Genomic DNA, 24,114 nt, shown 5'->3' with positions numbered 1-24,114 from the left:
AACAGAGCTCTCAACGACAACAGGGCCAGCAGTTCTCCAGCGGTTCCAGCTCAAGTTCTCTTGATTCATGCACAAACTGGGAAACTACAACTTAAATAATGGAGACACTGCAGAACCTGCAGGTAAGATTTCTGAATATTAAAATAAAGCCATAAGGAACTTGTCAGCTGCGACATGGATGTGCATTTCAGTTTCAGTGCATAGACTTTAAGGAGACACTGGCCTTGTCAAATCCCAATTATAGCACTGTTACAGCCATCTTATTGTCTGAATAATTGCAGCAGTGGGAAACAAATCTTGCACAGTCATTTCAAGGTTATGATATGGTCAAGGATGGTGGGTTTATAAATAGGTTGGGACGAGCCTTCCTAGGCTGAACAGACTTTTCACTTTTTAAATTTATTTTGTTCTTTGTAACAAAATTCAGGTTAGGCAATGGTGGATGAGATGGTTTATCATATGGGATGTTATTCATAAAGCTGTGCCTGTTTTAATTAATAGTTTGATATTCATGAAAATGTTCCAGTTCATGAGTTAAAAACGATGCAAATAATTCCATTCAAACAACTGTCCCATGCTTGATGCTTGGTTAAAATAGCCACAGAGAGGAAGTAAATCAATACTGTGTAATCGTCCCATTAGGAAGAATGGCCTGTGTGTCTATATTGTTGACCCATGTGATTTTTTGGGGGGGAAAAAATCTGTGTGGTAAAAAACAAGTCAAGCAGACAATTGTTTTGACCGGATTCCAATGTGAAAGATAGACGTGGTTCAGCTATGTTAAATTAAATTTGAATACAGATTTTTACAGAAACCTGAATGAACGAACTTAAGACACTGTTTTAGGCTTCTCTGAAAATGCACATTCTCCATGTACTCCAATACAGCTCTGCGTTTTTAAAACAGCAGCAGTGTGTAGAGAGTGGAGTGCCTCCCCCAGACAGATGAATGCATGGGAAAGAGGCTCCCCCGGTTTGAACACTGTGGAGCAGTGCAATCTCATGTCTCTGCTGCGGTCTGCAGTAGTGGAGCTGGAGTGAGCAATGATGACGATCAGCTGAAGCTGACCCAGAATACAACATCAGTGTATACAAGTAATACATAACAGCAGGGGAAATGCACTGCAGTAGCTTGATAAGTATAGGAAATGTCTTCCCGATAAGAAACATCTCTATCCTGATCCAAATAGCAACGGGATATAATTAAACCCTGTAAACTTCCCACCTTATTTTTATTGTTAATAATGGGGTCAGAAAATCTCCCCTTGGAGCTAATACAAGTCATATATGCTGAAATACTATTGCTCTTGCCCTCTTCCAATTAGGAAGTCACAGTCGTGTTTCATCACAAGGTCTGGCCATATCATTACCCTCACATGAGTCTGTGTTTCCAAATGTATATACAGTTCGGTGGACATAAGGGTTCACAGTGTAGGTACAGTAGCAGTTTGATTTCTTGATCATAGGTGGGGTAGAATCAATCCCCTCTCAGTTTAAATTCACTGGTTTGACAGTATATATATAACACACCCACTTAACACACACACAGGGCGTTATGGTTTACACCAAGTAAAACAGTTTCTTATCTGATACACTGCTTGTGTCATGAAAAAGAAAGTGTTTCCAAAGCACAGAACGGACTCTGTCAGTTCAAAGTGAGCTGTGATATGCTGTAGTCTATCCCTGTACGGCTTCCATACACAACATGCATCATTAAAATAACTCTTTGAAACGGGTGTTATTTTAAAGGTTACTGCTTTGTTTGATTTATCGGGTGCTAATGTTATCTGGAGTTCAGTGTTGCTCTAGTAGATGGAAATCATGTAAACCTCAAATAAATCATTCCTGTGTGTGTTTAATCTGGAGCTGTGCCACCCACACTCTGTTATTCCAGTTCATGGAAATTCACTGGACACTAACAGCTCTTTTCAATCACCCAAATTCATTATACAGCATACTCCGCTTCTGGTGTTTGAAACTAGAAAAAACAGCATTTAGCGTTATTATTACCCGAGTAATGATGTATCATCAGTCAAAGAGGTTATCATTTTAGAAAAATCAAATGAACATAAATAGGATAAATAACTGCTTCTGTGGAAATATATTAGATTTTGAAATGTTTAATCTTCAGTTAATTTATTTCCAACACACACACACACACACGCATGCACGCACGCACGCGCACACACACACACACGCACACACAAATACAAATCCCCCTAATATAAAATGTCTAAAAAGCTTTTCTTAAGATCTGAGGCTTACAAGTGGAGTAGGAATGTGGCCAAACAAGAACAGCTCTGGGACATTGGTAAATGCCAGAGAGGCTCATTCATACATTTTAATTGTTTAATCAATGGAAGGTCTTTTTTTTTCTTACAAATGCATTTGACAGCAGCAGCAGAATGACTTCACTCTAAAACAGTGGTGTAGAGTACTGTTTAAATCAAATGATCATTTTTTAGCCTTAACACTTCTTCTGCATAACTGGTTCAAATTAGTTTGCTCATAGTTTTCAATACTGAAGAGGGTGCAAACGCAGAAAGACTTAAATCTCATGTGGAAATGTCTTTTTGTGCTCCCCTTTTACTAGAAATAACAAACGACTGACGGTGAGAGATTCACGGTTTTGCCCATTCATGTGCACACTCTTCCAGTAGCACTTTATTCTAAGTGTCATAAGCAAGTATTTCATTCATATGCAATGAACCATTTGCTGAAGTTTAGTTACATGTTAATAAACAGCCAGTAGATGTGCATTTGTGTATTTCCTGCTCCAGTAAAATCCATACAAAGACTGGTATGTAAAGCTTGTAATACCCTATTCATGGGAGCACCACGATTTGAAAATGTGATTGTGAATAGCAGTCATGTGGTTTAAATGTGCGTTATTTAGGTAGAGTGGATAACTTATGGAATACTATTAGTAATGCTACACACCCAGTCTTTGTAATACCTCAAAAAACATACCCAACATATGAGCTAAAATGTCAGTCAAGTGATAGATACACACATGCATGGTATATCTATTGATATGAACATGTAACTAAACTTTAGCAGATGGTTAATTGCATATTAATTAAATACGTATTTATGGCACTCAAAATAAAGCGTTTTCCTGATCCTCGCGCACCCTGTTTTCCAAGCAACTTGCATTAGTAAGTGTTTTCAAGCTATTTTTACACAGTAGCTCAAGTCAAGAGTGTTTAGATGTGGTGGCTGCACTATTCACATGGGGAGATTGCTTAAAACACTCTTTCAGAAATACATTTATGTTGTTGATGGAGAGGGTGGGGATGAGGAACTGCCAATTACTTTTATAGCCTTTGCGTGCCTGGCAGAAAATACCTGCACTTGTAACGAGAGGAACGGGATCTAAGCACGTCAAACAGGAATCTCATGTTCCTAGAGGTGATGAGAGACGCACTACATTACGAGCTTAACGTAGTTAAAACTAACAAAATAATACCAGTGCACTTTCATTTGCTATGTGGTCACATCTGACACATTTCAATTTCAAAAACATTCACCTGCCACTATCGCAGATTAAAGAAAGCTCTTCCTCTGTGTCTTACTTTCAGGTAGTCTTGCACTTCCTTGGTCATTTCCCCCAGCCTCTCTGTCATACGTTCTTTTTACTAACCATGTAGATGCTTCTGACTGACATGCTTTGAAGTTAAAAACACTGCTGAGGTGAACTTACCTAGGAGGCAAACTAGCATAGACGACCTGAAAGTAAGACATGTGAACTGAAAGCTTTCTTTAAAGGAATTGTTGCTAACAAAAGAAATCCAGAAATCTTTACTTCCTGGGTCATTTCACCGCAGCAGTGTCTTCTGGGTCACAGCATGTTACTGGTCAAAAGCATGTCAGTCAATATGGGAAGCAGCTGATTGGTTATTAGCAGGAAAGCCGGTGAAGTGGTGGGACAATTTCACTCCCCAGGTATAAAAGCATGGCTGACAAACAGAGATTTATTTAATAAAGTTGAGTACAAGATAGCTTGTTTTATAATGAAAATACATGTGAGCTAAAACGTGTGTGCCTTTTAATGAATGGATGTGCATTTTTTGCATATTTTGTTAGCTACAATTATTTTAACCTAGTGTGGTACCAGATATTTATCTTTTTAAAAGGACAACATACGATTTTGTAATATCAACACTTATTTACCTGCTTCTTGAAATCACTGTGAATACTAATCTAATGTTAACACAAGCCATATTAGTTTTGCTCTAAAATCCAGCTGAGCGCTGCTTTTACATATTCATTCTTTACATGCCCTCTGGTGGCACACTGCTAGGTTGCAGCACCCACAGCATGGGTCACATATTGACCGCAATTCTGACGCTATATGAATGTCATCTCCTGTAGGGAAAATAGGAACTAGCAATAATTGCTTAACTAACTAAATTAGACTTACCTCACATTTTCCACTTGTCTTTAAGTCAATTTAACAACTATTTGTTGCTGCCATTCTTCTAAAATAGTGCCAATTTAGCATCCAGTAAAATGTATGTGTGAAAGGCTGTAATTATGTAATGTAATCGGAATGAAAAGCATTTGTGTCTGTAAAAAAATGTTTACAGAAGATTGTTTAATAATCGGTTATACCGGCTATCCCTATGTTTAAAGTTGTATCGTCACATTATTTATTTCTTTATTTCTTAGCAAACGCCCTTATCCAGGGCGACTTACAATTGTTACAAGATATCACGTTATTTTTACATACAATTACATTATTTTTTACACATTATTTTTACATACAATTACCCATTTATACAGCTGGGTTTTTACTGGATGCTGAAAAGGGTAATCTTATTAAAAAGGACAATAGCTAGCAGCACAGCCTCCTTGTAATTCACTAGGCCTCTATGCCATCTAGAAGTGCCATCTTGATTAACAATGAGAGCAGCGACATTAGAATGAACATTCTGTCATTTTTCAAAAGAGAGAAGCTCATTGGCTTAGAACCTGATTGACCAGGAGGTTTATTATAAATAACCAATGCCCTCTAAAATAAGTTCCCAGAAGGGGTTATTCCTTAGTTTTAGTCCATCGAGAACTATTCTGAATTAATCTGTTCTCTAGTATCTGTTTAGGAAATATCACACATAATGCATACGAAGCACACATTTGTTTAACTGCTCACTGTGCTTTGATATGCAATTCGAATACAGGAGCAACTAGAGCCCTTCTTCCTAATGAATAAGATGGGGATCAGGTAACCACAGAATTAATATGTTACTGCTTCCCCACCCACAGCCTCAACTAATACAGCCAAACAAGACCTGGACATCAATTGTCTGTAACTTTACTAGTAGCATTTACCATTACAGTGATAGGAGATACGGTAATGCTTTACAATAATGCCTGCAAATATGACTTAAAGTGGAGTTTGATAGCAGTAATATCTTAAATGTCCACACAGTCTTTGATACAGGCACGTGTTTTGTATTGAGACATCTATCCTGTTTGTTTGACGCAAATCTAATGGAACAAGGTGCTGTGCACTGTTCTTAGGAGACTTCCGATTTGAGGTAATTGCATAAACTTTCCAAAGCTAGGAGCGATTCTGTGTGATTAAACAACAAGTCGCACACATTATGTCTTTAATTACCTGCGCCATTATAGAGCAAGCAGTCACAAACCTAGCTAGGGTTTACCTAGGGCTGTTCAGTAATATGTGTTCAACTAATTCACACTAAGGACAAAGGCAAGGCTATCATATTCACTTGCTATTGTGAAGTGAATGAAACCATTACACTTCCAAAGCACCAGTGCACCCACCCAGAAAACATGGACATTAACTCCTTAGACTTCTTTCACTATAATCCCTTGACATAAAAATATAATATAGGTATGCTGAACAACTGAACAGATTGGATTAGTGTTGATATGTAAAGCATTGTATCAGGGATAGCTGTATCTCGTTTGGCGTGTGATATATTATCACTGCTGGACTCTCTGTTCCTGTGCCAGTTGCAATTTATCTGATTGCATACAGCAATTATTTATCCACTCAGGGGTTAGATAACTTTATTCTTTTTACTGTGGTATACCATTAATGAATAATAAAACATAGGGTGGATATAGTAAAGCATGCTAAATGGATTGCACTGTAAAACCATGATAAATTGATGTTGTGGGCATGGTATGGTATAGCTTTAATTAATTAATTTAGTTATTTTTTATTGTCATTAGGACACCAGCTAGAACCTGTCCAGGTGGGTGTTCTCTCTCAACACGTCACAAGATAAAGGGAGGAGAAAAGAATTCCTCTGCAGTATTAAACATAGCAGCCTGACAGCCAGATATCTCAGAAAGCAAAAGCCCTCTGAAGGACTTGAGGGCTTTTGGATTGATCAGCGTCACGCCTGAGCGTTCCTCTTGACAAGTTCAGCCCCAGTCACCTGAGTGAGGATGGAGCCCTTCACCTACAGAAACAGCAGAGCCTTCCTAGCCCTGGTCCTCTGTCTGACAGTGAGACATGCAGGGGCTGAAAAGCTCTTTCACAGCCGCGATCACTCCGACATCCAGGACCTGCCCTCAAGGCAAGCACAGCTTATTCAGTCACCTGAGGCTGCGCAGGTAAGTCTTTGTCATTTCAATTTCATTCTGGAGTGCAAAGATTGCAGCACTTTTTAAATGAATAAAAACCTGTTGATGTTTCAACTAGAAGTAAAGAACTCAAAATCCCATGCACTCCTAAGTTTATTTTCACACTGTCTGGTCTCTACTGCAGGATATTTTGCAAAGATTATAGTGTTGTGTTCTAACAGTGGTTCAGTGGTGCTTAGTCTTATTCATATACCACGAGTTGTAATTCTGATTGCATAATAATGCAAACCACTTTGTAAGCCTTCATGCCCTTGTAAAGATGAACTCTTATCCAGTGAGGATCAATGAGAATAAAAGAGTCATTACATATAGAATTTCCAAGCATAAATCATCAAAAATGATAACTGCCTGTGAAACTGGCAAATGTGGTGAAATACAAACTGTTTCACGCCAGGTCATCTAAAATAGCACAATACTGTATAATTAGTGCATTGTTATGAGATATCTAGCATGCTCATCTTTTGTTGCAAATTGGATATAATCTGCCACGTAATTTTCTAATAATCTGGCTTTTGTTTTTATAGGAATTCCTAACAAAATATGGTTATGTCGACCCTGTCGGTTGGGAGAATTTTGATTCCGAGAATGTCCTCATGCCTATAGATGAGAATCAGGCTCCCAAAGAGGTGATTTCTGAGGGAGAACCACCATCTAGGTTTGGAGAAGATATAGAACAGAAACCGACCGAAAGCCCAGCCTACATTGAATCCCTGAAGAGCTTCCAGAGGGACAACGGGATTCCGGTCACCGGCGTCCTGGACGAGCAAACCAAAGAGGTCATGAACAGACCCCGCTGTGGTGTCCCAGACCACAAAGCAAGCTCCAATGAAACAGCTTCAAATGAGACTTCCACCGTCTCCCAGACCAACTCGACCGGGGAGCTCCCTTCCAACGACACAGAGACAGCACCCATACGGGAGAAGAGGTTCCTGTCCCAGCTGGTGGAGCATGTCAGGAGGAAACGGGCAGACGTGTACAACCTGGCTGGGGATAGCAGAACCAGCCAGGCTTTCAGCAAGTCCACGCTGAAGTGGCGCTTGATGGAGGAGGGCTATAGCATGCACCTGTCCATTGAACAGCAGAAGAGTGTGCTAAGGCTGGCTTTCCGCATGTGGAGCGAGGTCATCCCTGTGCAGTTTGTAGAGGATCTGACCTCTTCCTCTTCCGAGATCGACATCAAGCTTGGCTTCGGCACAGGTGAGTAAAAGAATTAGCAAGCCAATGACTAAGATGTTAGGAAAGGGACTTATTAGTATAGTGTATCTTAAGGATGTGGTTTAACATAAACCACTGAGAAATATTATGGAGGAACCAGATTATTTCCATTACTATACTATAAAAAATGATTAAAAAATGACAAATTATTTATTGTATTACAAACTGCATCAATAGACAAAAGATTCACGTAGCCAGTTGGTAGTATTACTGTGTGTACCTGCTACGTTCAGGACACACACACACACACACACACACACACACACACACACACACACACACACACACATACACACACACACACACACAAACTATTTTATGTATAACTAATTGAGCAAGGTGTCCTAACAGAGGAAATCATTTGGTAACAGATTCCAGTGTTATTGCTATAACATGCTGTGTCCGGCTGATCCAAGGAAAACGAAGCAGCTGTTACAACTAAACAAGAGCACAGAGCCAACTGGCGTCAGGTTACCAACACCCAGGGGTACAAACAGAGGAACCTATATGTCGCAAGAGTCATTGATGACCTCGTTTCTGTGACATGGAAAGTCCTGTCTTATCACATTGGCTGGGAAGGAGGTGTAGAAGTTACACAGCTAACTTTTTCACTGATTTCCAAAACAGAACTGAAATTAGAGCTGGGTTCCTAATTATAATTTACAGAACTGTTAAATTCTTGGATAAGAATAAATTTTCCAAACAGCTTAAGGTGCTTTTATATAAAGACCTAGTGAAAAACCTAAATTTTGAGGGAGAATACATTTTTATAGATAAATCATGTTATTTGTGCTTGGCATAAAATAACTTGTGTTATGCCCGCATAACTGAAGCGAGTCATAGCAAAAATATAACATTTCTTATGCGCATCATAGCAAAAAATGATATTATGCTCGTTCTTGCTCCTTAGCTGGATCTACTTTGACTGTATTTCAGTTTAAGAAAAACTGTAGCAGTTTTTTTTTAAAAAAGACGACAGTACTCGTCTCTCTCTCTCTCTCTCTCTCTCTCTCTCTCTCTCTCTCTCTCTCTCTCGGTTTAAAGCCTTCCCATCTCTCCTTTGGTCTCTGCCCTGGGTGCTGAAGGTAATGAGCTGGTTCTCACCTGCTGAATAAAAGCATGGGAATGCTACTGCTATGCAAATGCAATTGGTTCACAACTTAGTTGGTAATTAGCCAATTAGGAAAATGATTGACTGAGCAGCTGTGCACAGATTAATTTAGTTTTATACTTTGCCATAAATTATGCTACATAAATGTACATTCAGTGCTGTGTAAAAATACGAGTGTGTTGTAGCTTTAAACTGCAGTTTAATGTTTAATGCATGATCCCGTTTTTCCTGTCTTGACTGCCTATCTACTGAGTTACACTGTTATATGAAACATAGTAAATATTACAAAGATTTTCCCCTCTCAGGTCATGGAGAATACATTGAAACACTGGCATGGGGGTCAATAGGGCCCCTGATAATCCACTATTGTTCTTCTGGTAGTGCCCCCAGTTGACACAGATGCTAACTGTGCTCCCATTTCTTGTTTTGCAGCACGACACCTGGGATGCTCCCAAGTCTTCGATGGAGTCGGGCAGGAGTTTGCTCATGCCTGGTACCTTGGTGACATTCACTTTGACGATGACGAACATTTTGTCGGAACAAACAGTGACCAGGGCATCAGTCTGCTAAAGGTAATTCACTTGATAAGAACATAAGTGATTTTTAGGAAAAGAAAAAAGGTCAATGGCTCCGACAAGCCTCCCACTTTATGTCAGTTTCTTGATTTTCACTTCCCTATTACTATCCATTTAAGTAATTTCTTTAACAGTAATAACCAGTAACTTAATGAGAATGTTTTTTGTTTGTTTGTTTGTTTGTTTGTTTTTTTACAAATTGGGCTACACTTCAAAATACTGGTACTTTACTTTACTTTAGCTTCCAGCTTGTGTTTCCTTATTTAGTCCTTGTACTTACTGCAAAATGATATGCTCGGTTAAATCTCCTCTTTAAACATGTTATTGTATACAGTTCCATCCTCTCAATCACAGAACGGTGTGCTAAGTGCATATAGTAAAGTGTAGCTACGTGAATGACCCTGTATTATTGAAGTGTATCCACAAATTGTGATAGGTATACTAAATGTGAAATACCAGATCCTTATTATGAACTGGGACTGTACATGGCGGTTTTGAGAACTATTTCTGATTATAAAACAGGAAACCATTTAGGAAGAACGGCAGTTTGCTCTTTTGCAGTGACACAACCTTTTCCCTTCCCTGTCAGGTGGCGGTACATGAAATCGGACACGCGCTGGGTTTGCCACACAAGTACCGCACTGGATCGGTAATGCAGCCTAATTATATTCCACAAGACAATAACGTGGAAATAGACTGGTTAGACAGAAAGGAGATGCAGGCCCTGTATGGTAAGTTATCCTGTAGAAATGTATGTAAAAGAGGCAGGTGTGACACTAGACTACAACAAATATCTTTCCTCAGTGGTTCTTGACTGGAATATTTTTTTTTAAATAAAACCAGAAAGTAAATCCCAGCTTGATTCACATTTGGAAACGGTCAAAACTTAACATTGCTTAGCATGCTCAACATTTCTCACCTCCGTGCTTATCCTCAAAACATATATATATTTACTGTCCCCAGCCTCTCAAAGAATACATTTCTGACGTCACAATGAAAATATCTGAATCATATAGAACGTCCCCCACCCCATCTCACCCTCTCTTGGAGACACAAAGAATACTCTTTATTATAATGACACCTTTCCGAAAGAAACAGAGAACAAATACTTTATTTTCACTGTTCTTGAGAATGGCGGGGTTTCCCTTTTTTTCAGACACATGTGATACACAGTCATTCTCACGCATACAAAACATTATCAGGTTGATCAGTAAGTTCTTTTGATAACACGCTACAACATCATCCTTAGCTGAAAAATGAACTAACACTATGAACTAAGAAAATCCACATCAGCAGCAACAGTTTGTTTCATGTCAGCTTGGAAAAGAACATCCTTAATCCTTTCATCGCATCATGTGATTCAGATTTGCATTTTAATGATGGACACGTTGTATTGCATTTTGCAGAGAAGTATGTTGTATATACACATTCATTTGGCATCAAACCTAACTTGGTTTGAGGGCTCGCTGCCTGGCCAACTGGACGAGGCGTAGACCCCCATTGATAAAACCTAAAATTGTTTAAGAAAGTTGGAGATGGGGAGGTGGTGGGTTACGATGAAATCGAAACGCAACTGAGAGGGAAGTGAAGAGGGTATTTTTAGTGCTAACAATCTTAATTAGCTAATCTGTAAATTGAATGATTCAGTTTGGTGACGAGGAGATTGGTGTCTGACCCTCCTCCCGAACTTTAGTTAAGAACTTCATTAATAACTGAAATTAATTCTCCAGGTATTTGCCAAGGTCCCTTTAACGCAGTCTTCGACTGGGTTCGAAGAGAGAAGAGTGCGACTGGAGATTGGATCTACCGGTTTAACACCTACTTCTTCAGGTCCAGCTGGTACTGGATGTATGAAAACAGAAGTAACAGGACACGCTATGGAGACCCATTCCCTGTCAACATTGGCTGGAGGGGTATCCCCAGCTCTGACATTGATGCTTTTATTCATGTCTGGACCTGGAACATAAATGCCCAGTACTTTTTCAAAGGTACAGCCAAATAACAAAACAGAAGCTACATTTTAAGATGATCTAAATTCCATCTTTATGAAGTATTAAGCTACAATATGTAAATGCTGCATCATATTGATTGTTTATTGCTTTTTAAACCCAAAGGAATGGAAACGTGTGAAGGGAATGTGGAAATGAATGTGTTGCTGCTTTGGTGTCCTGCAGGTACTCAGTATTGGCGCTATGACCCTGACAATGACATGATCTTCACTGAAGATCCTGAAGGAGTCAGATATCCCAAGCTGATTTCTGAGGGCTTCCCAGGAGCTCCCAGCCCAATAGACACTGCGTTCTTCGATAAAAGGGATCGCAACATTTACTTCTTCAGGGGATCCCAAGTAAGTAGGATCTCCTTAATTTATCTAGGCAATGAATGTTTGTGTTGATGGATAGGTCTGGATTGGCAGGAATAGCTTTCCTACATTGCCCCACAAACATGCCTCAATCCTGGAGTGACCTGCTCAGGGATAGAGAGAGCAGTTCAGTCTCCATGCTCATCCCTTCTCTTTTTGAGACTGGCAGTGGGAATTAGGACAAATCAACTGAGGGCTATCGTCAACCTGATCATAAATCCACATAGCAGAGCAGTGCAAAATGTGACCTTCTCAATACATAGTGCAGTTACCAAAGTCGACCACCGTGTGATGCTAAGAATCCCATCAGGATCAAAAGGAAAACGTTAGTAATACCTGAAAGCAGAAGTGACTTCAGCCACAATTCTTTTCTACCTTGCCTTCACTGTTTTCACCTCAATTTGAGTCACTTCTTGTCAAAGGTTTGTGACATGATCCCAATCACTGAGACCCCTAAAGTCTGGTAACATTTTTAATAAACAAATTAAATAAAAATAGGATTTAATAATAGCCTTAATCCTTGCATTATCACAGAATAGGGTGAAATCGTGTTGTGTTCTTATCATGCCCCTAACAAATAACAACATAAGAAGCTTATATTTCTATAAGCGTTTTGATAAGTATTGTATAGTCAAGACTGCCACTAAATGATCCAGCTTTTGTCTCCTCTCCTGTTAAGGTGACAGCATTCAGTGTTGACCTGAAACAGAAGGTCAGTGGATACCCCAAGCAGATTGTTGATGTGTTCCCTGCCACGACTCCTGGAGATCATCCAATTGGGAATATAGACTCTGTCTATTACTCTTATACAACCAATTCCATCTATTTTATCAAGGACACGTTGTACTGGAAGGTAGTAACTGACAATGATAGGATACGCAATCCCTCCTATCCCTACAATGGACTTCTCCAACAAAATAAAGTCTCAAACAGCTGGTTTGACATCTGCGACGTGCATAATTCAGTCCTATTAATGGGTAGCAAGTAAAAGGACTGAGTGCTTAATATGCCTTTGTTTTTATGCATATGTTTTACGGTACAATGTCAATATGTTGTGTTTTTTTTGCCTGGGTGTATATATACATATATATATATATATATATATATATATATATATATATATATATATATATATATATATATATATATATATATATATATTTTTTTTTTTTTTATTTGTTTATTTAGCAGACGCCTTTATCCAAGGCGATTTACAGAGACTAGGGTGTGTGAACTATGCATCAGCTGCAGAGTCACTTGCAATTATCTCTCAGAGCACAAGGAGATTAAGTGAGTTGCTCAGGGTCACACAATGAGTCAGTGGCTGTGGTGGGATTTGAACTGGGGACCTCCTGGTTACAAGCCCTTTTCTTTAACCACTGGACCACACAGCCTCCTGACTATATATATATAGGCTGTATATATATATAGTCAAACAATTAAAATAGTTGCTCAAATGTGTTTAAAATCTGCTGGATAAGTGAAACTGGTTTTGCAGTGTACCCCTGGTATAAAGAAGGACTTTAGGCTTTAGCCAAGTAGTTGTAATAGAGCGAGTGTCAGTGGGTTTGCAGTCTGTAAAATTGTTTATAGTAGAATGGTATTTATTTTTATTGTTAATGTATTTAGGTCTTGTATAGTTTCATTAACAGTCCTTTATATGTATAAAACAGGTTTGGGATGTTTCATAAGTTTTGTTACATTTGTAGTGTATTGGTTTTAAATAAATGTTGGTAAAAAGCACTGGGCCCTATTCAGTATGACATAAGATCACGGAAGTCCAGGATACAAATAAAATACTTTCTATTGTATTGTTATTATTATTATTATTATTATTATAACTTTGAAAAGTCAATTTCCAATTACAGCGTTCCCCCGTGCCTGTATCTCCTTTACTTAAATGATTCATTTTGAAAACGTGATTGTGAATGAAGGGAATGTCAATCTTTTGGTTTCAATTCATATTGCGTGCTCATGATGTAGTGTGGGGTTGGGTATTACAGCATTATGTAGCATCCTATGCAGTTCCTAAAGGCGGCCCAACTCAATGAGTATCATTGGATTTCTTAACCAACGAGAGACCTATGGGGGCAATTATTGCATTCCAAGGCATCTGATATTTTTTGTACTCAACGTATACAATGAAAAGCTCATATAACAAAATAACAAGACTACATGTTGCTACTCATTATAAATAAAAGATAACACACAATGAATTACAGTTGACTCTTATTTAGTCATAAACAGGTTTCATTCTGCTGGAGTGGAATCAAAGTGTTCCTTTTTACTGTACACAGCGGCATGTCATTCGTTTGAGCTAATCATGATTTAGATTATTAAGTGGCAGCTGCATACCATCTGCAAACCAGGATCCCTTAACTGAAATGCTGAAGACATAATTCAGAGATCTATTTTCCCTGTAGCAACGAGTGGCACACTAAGCAATTTCTTTTATTGAGTGTGTAAAATGCTGTATAATGGACAGCCCAATGTTTTAAAGTGAACGGCCTTCAGTCACGCCATCATCCTGTCATGAAGCAGTCAGTATTGTGAAACATCTTCACGACCTTTAACTGCAATATGCTACTGCCAATTAAAAGCATGTTATTGCATCTCTTGAGCATTGTACAACCCCAATGTGGAGCGATTTCCTCCACAATTTCAAAAAGCCCTTATCTATGAAGGAGATGGAAGAATCCATGCTGTATAAACAGATGTCTGCACTCAATAGCTTTGATGGCAGCAGTACTTCTGATTCTATACTACATGGGTAACCTTACCTTTGTAAATCAATGGCAACATATGGCTCCTCTGTCAAAACAAAATACCTTGCTGTGGTTCTAACAATAACTCCCCTTGTGTGATTAATAGCATCACTGTAAAAGGGCGTTTGTGGTCAGTTTCGCCGGTTGCCATCATTTATTAGACATGGTGCACATTACACCAGTGTCATTTTGCCTGCCAAAATAAATACATGTGGGATACAAACACAATAGCTATGGTTTAATTGACAATATTTCTACAATAATACAAGTATGGGAAATATTAACTCAGCATGCCAGAACAATGTCTTGTAGCTTTCATAATTTTTTAGCTTCAGTACCACTGCAGAGCAGTTGGGATAAGACAGTGGGTCACAGTTGTCTTACAGTTAAGAAATGAAAGGTTGAACTGAACACAAAGGTGGGCAGTGAAAAGTGTACTGATGAAATTTTGAGTTAAAAAACAGCAAACTCCAGTGTAGTCATGATTTCCACAACATAGTTTTATGTTGGAAAAATGTAAGCAACATGTTTGGTGTTAAAAATCTGTATGGTGTGCTGACAGACATGATGCACAAAACAAACTTCTTGAATGCCTGAACGTCAACTTACAGCTGTTTTAAAAAAGTTCTCGAGAAATCTAGGGCATTTAAGGTGTCGCAAAAGAGTAAAAAACTAATAACGGAATAACAAAACTATTTCAAATAATGTCAACATATCAAGCAGATTCTGCAGATTGAAATGAAGAGTTGCAAATTTAGAAAATGATGTATTTTCACCATATCAGTCACTAGCAATCAAGAACTAGCGGATAAAGAACTACTACAGAGAACTAATAAACGTAACCTTACCTGCCCGGTACAATAACACTGTACTGGTGTGTTTGTTCTTTTATCTACTATTGTTAAAAAAAAGATTTCTGCTTTCAAACTATTTCTACGTCGTTTGGTTGCGAGAGAGCTGCACCTCACAATTGTGAGCGTTGTTATTCAATAAAGTAACACAAGACATTTTACTTTAAAAAGCTCATTTATTATTTACACTTGCCATCTGTTCCCTTTAGGAATCTGAACACATACATGTTTCTATTTCATCAGACAGCAGTTAACGCAAAACAACATGGAGACACGCCTGGGCAACAGTCAGTCACAGTGCGCTGCAAGTTACCAATTCCTCATGTAAGCATATGGCATATCCAAGATTAGCATCTCTTGGAAATCTTTCATGTTAGACATATGCTAAAAACTAATGATATTTATATATATATATATATATATATATATATATATATATATATATATATATATATATATATATATATATATATATATATATACACACACACACACACATACATACATACACACATACACATACGCACACACACACAGACGTACATACATGAACCACAAAAACCTACAGCATGAAAGATTTATTTATAAGGGAAATTGCAGCTTTGGTGACATTAAGAACAAACAAACAAACAAAACACCTTAGTCCAATTACAATGTTTTTTTTGTCTACTGTTCTAAGCCGTTTCGTTAAGGGTTATTTATATATTGTGATTGAATGTCTAATGTTATGGATGAAGGATGCTCATGTAAATCATTTAATTACACCGAAAGAACATACTGTACAGTTCAGCATTTCAGCTAACAGGATTAGCCAAGTATCTGACATTTAAACCAGACATAGGGAGCCATATACATAATGCACAAGCGGGCCAGTAGATGCATATGGACGTACGGCTATGGGCAAACGTTTTGCATCACCCTATAGAATTGTATCTAATTTTGATTCATAAGTCGAATTAAACCTGCTGAACAATGTTATGTTAACATATTGAATCACATACCACATTGTAGTTTTTCATATAGTGGCAAAAATATAAAAATGTGACATTTCAAAATCTGACATGAAATACTGTACTACTATTATGGCTTCCGGTACTTTTGCTGTATCATTTTGTAGTCTCTTCGATTACATGATGTTAAACAAAACATCGAAATTATGTTAACACTGGAAACTGGAGCTTTTTTCCTAACGCAAAGACTAAAATGCCCCAGACATCCCTAGTTTCCAGGGGTCCTTTTGCCAATATGTTTTAATAGTTTAATTCCTGACCACAAATCATTAAAGAGGATCTGCTGGAATATGATGCTTGTGTGGTCTTACAAAAATAGACCAAATACTATTATTACTTGAATAAACTCCAAATGTGGCTACAAAAAACAAAACAAAACAAAAACCACAAAAAGAGATTTTAGAAATCTTTAACATTTGTAAACCAATAACAAATGAAATCTGAACCAGACAGTGCTACACGTTGAAATAAACCATCTCATTACATTGTGGCTTGATATATCTCAACCCTGATCCGCCATCTGACCGATTCAAACGTGTATTTTAACAGAACTCCATATTCTAAACTCAGTCAGGATTACAAACCCTTTAAAGTTTATTGCTTCAATTTTTTACTGAGAAATATATTTACCCAAAGTGCGAGTAAAATTGGCTTTCAAATGGCCTTACTGGGTGAATACCACTTGCAAAATGCAAACAGTATAACAACAAAAATAAAAAAAAGAATTGATAACTTGATACCATCTTACTGTATTTTAAGTACTTCAGCGCATGTGTGTGACTCTCTGGCGGGGGGGATTTCCTTTGGGCACATAATGATGTCTTTACACTTGTGAAAAGCACCAAAGTATTAGGATGCAAATATACCTGTAACCTTAATATACAGGCAGGTTTGTGTCACATTGATGATATTGTCCAGATTAATGAAAACCGTACTGGCAGAAAATCCTTCAGGATCTGTGATAAAAACATGTTTTCCTGCTTGTATTTATGTACAGCAGAAGAGAATGCAGGGAATCCTGAATGTGGAATAATGAAACAGCAGTAGCTTGGGCATTTTCTTCAGTGTCCAGCACTACTCCCTGTAAAGAATGGTCCACAAGAGGGTCATCTCTGATACGTTCTATTGGCTCTGCTTCTTCGAAAGATACCTGTGAATAAAATCAATAACAATTCAGGTACACTTGTCTTAAACCTATGAGAACATTTGGATGTTCCCTCAAGTAGATTTCACTATATAGTATAGATTGACAATGCATCATCCTTCCAGCATTTATTGACACACTTCAGCATGCTAAAACACAAAATGATATTGAAATCGATCTTCCAGTTAAAACGATCCTGCCATCTCTAGATCAGTTATGTTGTAAACAACAACTCCCACTCTGACCCTGTGTTTCTGGTGCAAAAGCATTTGAATTACTGGCACCGACTAACCCTTGCATCGCAGCTGTATCACAAGAGAAAATCTTTAGTTAGCTAGACTAGTGTTACAATAGATGGAATGCCTCCTCACCTCTCCCAGTGCTTGTGGTTGAGCTCTGAGAAGTCCTCAAGCTTTGCAATTTCTTTGAGATACTGGGACAGCTTGAGAAGCTCCTTGTCTTTTTCACGGTTTAAATGTGCTTTCATAAAGGGTTTAATCTAAAAGGGAAAAAGAACACACTTAAATCTCTGAGCGCGGATCACTTTTACTGCAATTAAAAAAGGAGAAAATCGGCATTTTTAAAATCATGGTCATATATTTCGTTGCGCATTAAATAAAACTGCAGTCCTCCGAATGTCCAATTCTACAAAAACAAATGACAGCAAATTAAATACTAAATTCGTTTTCAGTTGCATACTTATTAAATAAATGTAAGGAATAGAATTGAATGGATTTTTAATCAAATTAAATAAGACAGCTTCAGAGCAAAATATGTTGATAGTTATGAAACAGAGAACATAATAGCACTTAAATACTTCCCTTACTTTCTAGTTCATGGCTTCTTAGAAAAGATATACCGATATAAAAAGGGTAATATACATGCGGTTGGTTTGACTGCTAGAGCTCTTACCTTTAGTCCATTCTGTGGATTCATCAGAAAGTTCCTTCCAATATCATCAAACATGATAGTATTTTTCTTGTTATAGAACTCTGCATACTTGCCCCATATTACACCCAGAGGCTTAACCTGAAGAATAATGCAACATTTAGTAATCTATTCATCTACTTATTTTACAGCAATTGGTCTACTTATTTTACAGGTGTAGAGTCGGCAGCAACTTAAAAGTAGTGAAAATGTCATGAAATTTATTGCTAGGTGTGGACAAACTCGATGTATACAGATTGGGATACCTGATGTAAATGTGAAGGCAATAGCTTGTGTTTTAAACAGTGTGCTGTAAATGGTGCTCACCTCCACCACACCTCTTTTAGGGGTATGCACAGTGATCATAGCAGCACTGTCTAGCATGAAGGTTATCTTGTAGTTTGGGTTGTTTGTCACTCCAAGCTCCTGAAAGTCAATACATGCATTTTAGAACATGTATATTTAAACTGATCTCAATTTACTGCTGCCAAAACAACCGAGACAGGCACAGCAGCGCCATCTGCTGCATGCATCCAACACAGCAAATGTGTTCTTGCAATAAATAAACCAAGCACTATTTTGTATGACATGCAAATACAATATTATACTCCTTCTGAAGTATCGTTACTAGAAAGATTGAAATGTTGGCAATTTAGATAATAATAACTCTAAAAACTAGCATTTCTATAAATTAAAGCATTCTAGAGTGTGGGTCTTTTTATGTGGGTATTAACAAAACAGTAAAAGGTTCTTATTCAATTAGATAAGTAAATCCAATGACTGAAAACTTACTTTCATTTTAGCTTCAATCCACTTCATGCTGGTAGCAGCTATAAAATAAAACAATATACATCAGGTCACATTATTTTATTCACAAGTGTAGTGTACAGCAGAACACTTAAGAAGTGTGTGTGTTTTTTTTTTTAAATACTTTTAAACTGACTTACACCAGATAACAATATCATAGTCTTCATACGCGGACGTGAGAAACTCTTGAAGATACGGTCTCATTAACTCTAACCCCGTCTCCGCACAAGATTTGTGGTCTGGAAAAAATGAGGAGAATAACTCAACAAAAGTCATTCCTTGAAGTAGTCTTGAAGTCTTTCAATTTAATATACACCAGAGCACTGATAATTAAGCCGGGACTCCAGTTACTTGTACTCTGCAAACTGCATTGTGTAACATGTGAGCAGTAAATTATTTAAAATGTCATTTGTTCCATTTAAACGGTAAGTTTACAGTAAGAGTGTTTGGGGATTAATAACGTTCATATTTATAAAAATAACCTTGCTGTAAATATAGCTGTGCAGGGCTATAGGAATACGTACCAAACAGGGTGTAGTCCACATCTAATACAAGCAGACTTTTGCCCTCGCGAGGTGGGTTTAAAACCTCTACCTTATATTCTTTAACTCTGCGGGCTATTTTTGCCAGGTTTTCTTCCCTAAAAAACAAACAACATGAAGTAAGCACGCATTTGTAAAGAATAACAAAGGGGTATCATTTGCGGATACATTTTGTTAATAGCATGACTGAGAAAATAAATAGCCTACATTACTGAACCTGTGTTTGTAGAAAGTCATTTTCCAGTCCACTGGAGAAATCAGAATTTAATACAAACCTGTTTTCTACTTCTACAACTTCCTCTTCTATATCAAAATCATTGACGACATCCTCATTTTCAGGAGGAGGAGCCAGAACATCTTCCTTAAGGATTACAGAAAAAAGGCAAAACTTGAAATAACAACGATGTTTTAATGCATGAAGTAGTTTTAAAGCAGACTCAACAGCGAGCATCTGCAGAACTGTATCCAAGAGTCCCTTAAAAACCCACCATGTTTCAGCCTTTTCTCTCAATACATGCTAACAAAGAAGCAGCTTCATGCCCAAGGTCCTCAACAATATTCAGCTCACAGCACAGTGGCCACAAAGCAGCCTTTAGACTTTCTATTATACACCTTACAAACTTTGCTTAGCCAGTTGCTAACAACCAAACTGTTCACACATATGAAACCTGTTTTTACTGTTGGATGACACTGTTTCAGTTGCATTCAGCTATGCAACTTGGTTGCTAACATGCTATTTACAAAACAACAATGACTTGTTTTGTGCTTTACAAAATCACACAAGTGCCAGGCCTAAAGGACAGAATAATACATGTAATTCTGAGATCTAACCTAGACATCACATTACCAAATGCCAATGTAATTTAAAATGTCGAATAAAAGGTATACAAACAGAATTACCAAGCTCTCCTCTCTGCTCCCCATCATCATGATCTTTGTATTCGGTTTCAACTTAAGTGTGCCCAGTTTAAGATCATCTTCTGCAGGTTTACCTGAAACAGCAGAAATATTCAACACAGACAAGCACACTATTATTATTACTGCATCAGTATTATTTGTATACATGTATGCTGTGCCTACGTTCAAGTCAAAGAGGCAGATACTGTAAGAATGTGCACATATCGGGATACAAAATGATCCTTATCATAGGATGCAGCAATATGGAGTAAAATAGATTTTCACAAAATACAGGCATCAGTTATTTTTTAGTAGTAATGCCAGTAATTAAACAGACACGTTTTCATACCTATCTGTTAGTGTCTATATTACTCAGCACCTGTAAAGCAGTTTCATTATATGCTGCTCACCTTTTACTTTCAGCCCCAACAGTTTTTGTCTGACAGGAAGAACCCCCGTTAGGGATTTGATAGACTGCTTAAGGTCAAGCACTGTGTCTTCATCCGACAGTGTAGTTATTGAGTATTCTTGTCCGCCCCATTTTATTATCACAGATACAGACATCCTCTTGATAGAAAATGTTACGTCTCGTGAAGGAAATAAAATAAAAACGGAGACATTTTTAAACCTGACAATAGATAAATAAAATATCTATCTAATATATTTATATATATATATATATATATATATATATATATATATATATATATATATATATATATTTAAAATGTGTTCCTGCAACATGTAACTTCCACAACCTGTAACCCTGTCTGAAGTAGCCTAAGCTAAGCCACGATGCGATGAAACACTGCCTGTTATGCAAATATCTATTATTAAAATACATACAATGTACATTTTTTCATGATGTTTAAATTCAAACCTTGACATGGGCAGTCTGGTACAGCGGGAAGCCACACCGCACTGTTTTTTTAAACTCTGCGTGTGTCTGCGTTTAAATAAAAGCACGTTATCCAGTGGCGATATTATTATTTGATCGACAACATGTCACATGCAACATAACGATATACATCAGCATCAACCATATAATCCAGAGCTGTTTTTTCTACGTGTTTACCTTCAGGTAAACCGGTACCCGGAAAGCTTTCTCTAAAAATACACAGATCTGCAATGGACATTCATTTTCACTTCTTATTTGGGCAGCATCCAGCCGACATCCAAGTATTAAACAGAGAATGAACATGTGTAAATAAACAAAAGCTGTATAATTCAGCCAGATTGATTTTGAGACTGACTGCGCAGCGATGTACTAGTACCATTGCTACAGACAGGGCCCCTATTTAGTAAAATACGATTCAAACAGTTGTGCATGCATACCTATCGATAGCAACGACCAGCGAATTTCACCAAGCCCCTCCCGGGTGTATGGTGCACCGTGTTGGTAATTTAACTCCTAATTAATGAATTATTTCAGCGTAAAGACACTTCGTGCTAATTACTCAGCAGTTTCTTCCTGTCTCCCAGTGATGCTCTCTTGTGTTACCAAGCGCCCTTAGGCTTCAACTTCCTGTGGGTGCACTGACACTTCTGACCACCTGAGGGAGCTGTCTCCCCCCCATAGAATCTACCACAGACACACAGCATGGCGCGCCAATCTTTATTAGCCATGCTATGATATATTACAGATATACATTTGTAAATATATTTGATATAATTTAGACATTATTTGTTTTTCATTACACTAAACTAAACTCTGTCATCAAAGGTTATTTATAAAATCAATAACAAGGCTATCAATACTTGACCTTGACAGACATCCGTTTTTTCAGATCTCCAGACCTTTCATTTAGTCAGAATTAAAGAAGCTTTCACTGTGGATGTAATCCTAATCTCGATGAGTGGCACTTCAAAGAGATACATATCAAATAACAGGGGCTCAGAAAAATGAGCACATCAGTCTTTGAAAGAGAGAAAGTCTGACACAAAGCTGCTGCTTTTCTTTGGATTAATTGGGTGATGGTCCACTCCTTAGTCATGGTGATTAATGTCATGGAGGCCCATATGCCAAGAAAGTGACAACACAATGTACTTTTATTGATGTAGATGTCAAGGCTACAGTATATACAGTGCTCCTTTCAACCACCTCGTAGGAAATGGAAATTCAGAAACAAAAAGCTATTCTGTCTTTATGGTGATTCACCCAGGCCTGCTTTGTCAGGCTCGATTTCTCTGCCCACAGTGCACTGCTCTAGTGAGCAACCAGGCCAGATCACATTGACAACCTGCCAGGGGAGCGGCTAGGAACTCATCAGACCAGTCCACTGAATGTTAGGAGATATAGGGTATTTTAGTCACTGTACTGCTTTACAAGTTCAGGATGCTTAGTTTGTGTTTCAATATATCTATATACAGTACCTTTTTTTTTTTTTAGCTTTCTAGATTTGTGTTTCCTTCAATAAATAAATACAAAATCATTTTTTTATGTAGTGAAAAACAAGATGATATATATATATATATATATATATATATATATATATATATATATATATATATATATACTTGTATATAGATGTAGTGAATAAATGAACATCTGGATTGTGGAGTGAAATGCATCTCTGCGATACTGATGAATAAACCGAGGTGTGGTTATCCTGTACACGTGCCAGAATGTCAATGAAATGTAACCGCGGGAGAATCAGGCAGGCTCCTGCAAGCCTAATTCTATTGGCAGCACTATGCAGCTAGAATATTGCAAAGTGAGTGCAGCAGTGGGCAGCTTCTTTGTGCCTGCCACTGCAGTAGAACATTCAAACACCCAGCCAGTCTGCACAGACCCCAGTGTGTGCAAGTGCAACTGTTTGGGCAATTTCATTCACTGTCATTTTACAGCAATATCCATCCTCTCTTCATTTTTAAACACCCTGCTATAAAGACTCACGTTGCATAAAGTAATCACAATTAAATGGTGCATTTATCATTTAATTAAAATGCAAACTTCCCCATAGACAGCAAAAACTAAGCTTGCAAATTAGAAAGCCCGTTGAAAAACGAAATGCATGTCACCATCTGTCCACATTTTCAAAAAAAAAAAAACATTATCACAATACAGCACCAAATGATAACAGACATTTATAATTCTGTGCATTTAGTCTGGTGCCAGTGTGGAGTGGACCAAAACGAACAGACAAAGTAAAGAAGTGTCGTGAAAATAAAATAATTTTTTACAAAATTCCAAATAAACTGAGGGTTTAAGGACCCTTATGATTAGAAAATAAATTAAAAAGCCACCTATTGGCTGGTTTAAAGAGGATGGTTGCTCTCCTAGAGCTA

General features: G+C 37.7%; 2 protein-coding genes across 3 annotated transcripts; one reads left to right on the top strand and one right to left on the bottom strand.

Annotated features, from left to right (window-relative positions):
* LOC117431073 (matrix metalloproteinase-21-like) lies at positions 1 to 12,996 on the top strand. Its single transcript, XM_034051681.3, has 8 exons — positions 1 to 122; positions 6,204 to 6,590; positions 7,145 to 7,817; positions 9,379 to 9,518; positions 10,111 to 10,252; positions 11,252 to 11,509; positions 11,696 to 11,868; positions 12,563 to 12,996. The coding sequence occupies exons 2-8, from the start codon at positions 6,423 to 6,425 to the stop codon at positions 12,869 to 12,871; spliced, it is 1,863 nt and encodes a 620-aa protein (XP_033907572.1). The 5' UTR covers positions 1 to 122; positions 6,204 to 6,422; the 3' UTR covers positions 12,872 to 12,996.
* Positions 12,997 to 15,968: 2,972 nt separating this feature from the next.
* Positions 15,969 to 22,389, bottom strand: LOC117973637 (ubiquitin-like domain-containing CTD phosphatase 1). Of its 2 annotated transcripts, none has more exons than XM_058996226.1 (11): positions 21,902 to 22,145; positions 21,237 to 21,413; positions 20,830 to 20,921; positions 20,205 to 20,290; positions 19,912 to 20,027; positions 19,528 to 19,626; positions 19,373 to 19,410; positions 18,908 to 19,006; positions 18,566 to 18,682; positions 18,025 to 18,152; positions 15,969 to 17,659 (listed from the first exon to the last, which is right to left on the bottom strand). In XM_058996226.1, exons 1-11 carry the CDS (start codon positions 21,960 to 21,962, stop codon positions 17,632 to 17,634), a joined length of 1,041 nt encoding a protein of 346 aa, XP_058852209.1. In that variant the 5' UTR covers positions 21,963 to 22,145; the 3' UTR covers positions 15,969 to 17,631. The 2 variants fall into 2 exon arrangements, with proteins under 2 accessions (XP_058852209.1, XP_034782483.1); XM_034926592.2 differs by lacking the exon at positions 21,902 to 22,145 and adding an exon at positions 22,162 to 22,389 and having other exon boundaries at positions 15,970 to 17,659.
* Between the last annotated feature and the right edge of the window lie 1,725 nt (positions 22,390 to 24,114).

This window comes from Acipenser ruthenus, chromosome 22, assembly GCF_902713425.1.
Source record: "Acipenser ruthenus chromosome 22, fAciRut3.2 maternal haplotype, whole genome shotgun sequence".
Taxonomy (NCBI): domain Eukaryota; kingdom Metazoa; phylum Chordata; class Actinopteri; order Acipenseriformes; family Acipenseridae; genus Acipenser; species Acipenser ruthenus.
This window is presented reverse-complemented; position numbering and strand designations above follow the sequence as displayed.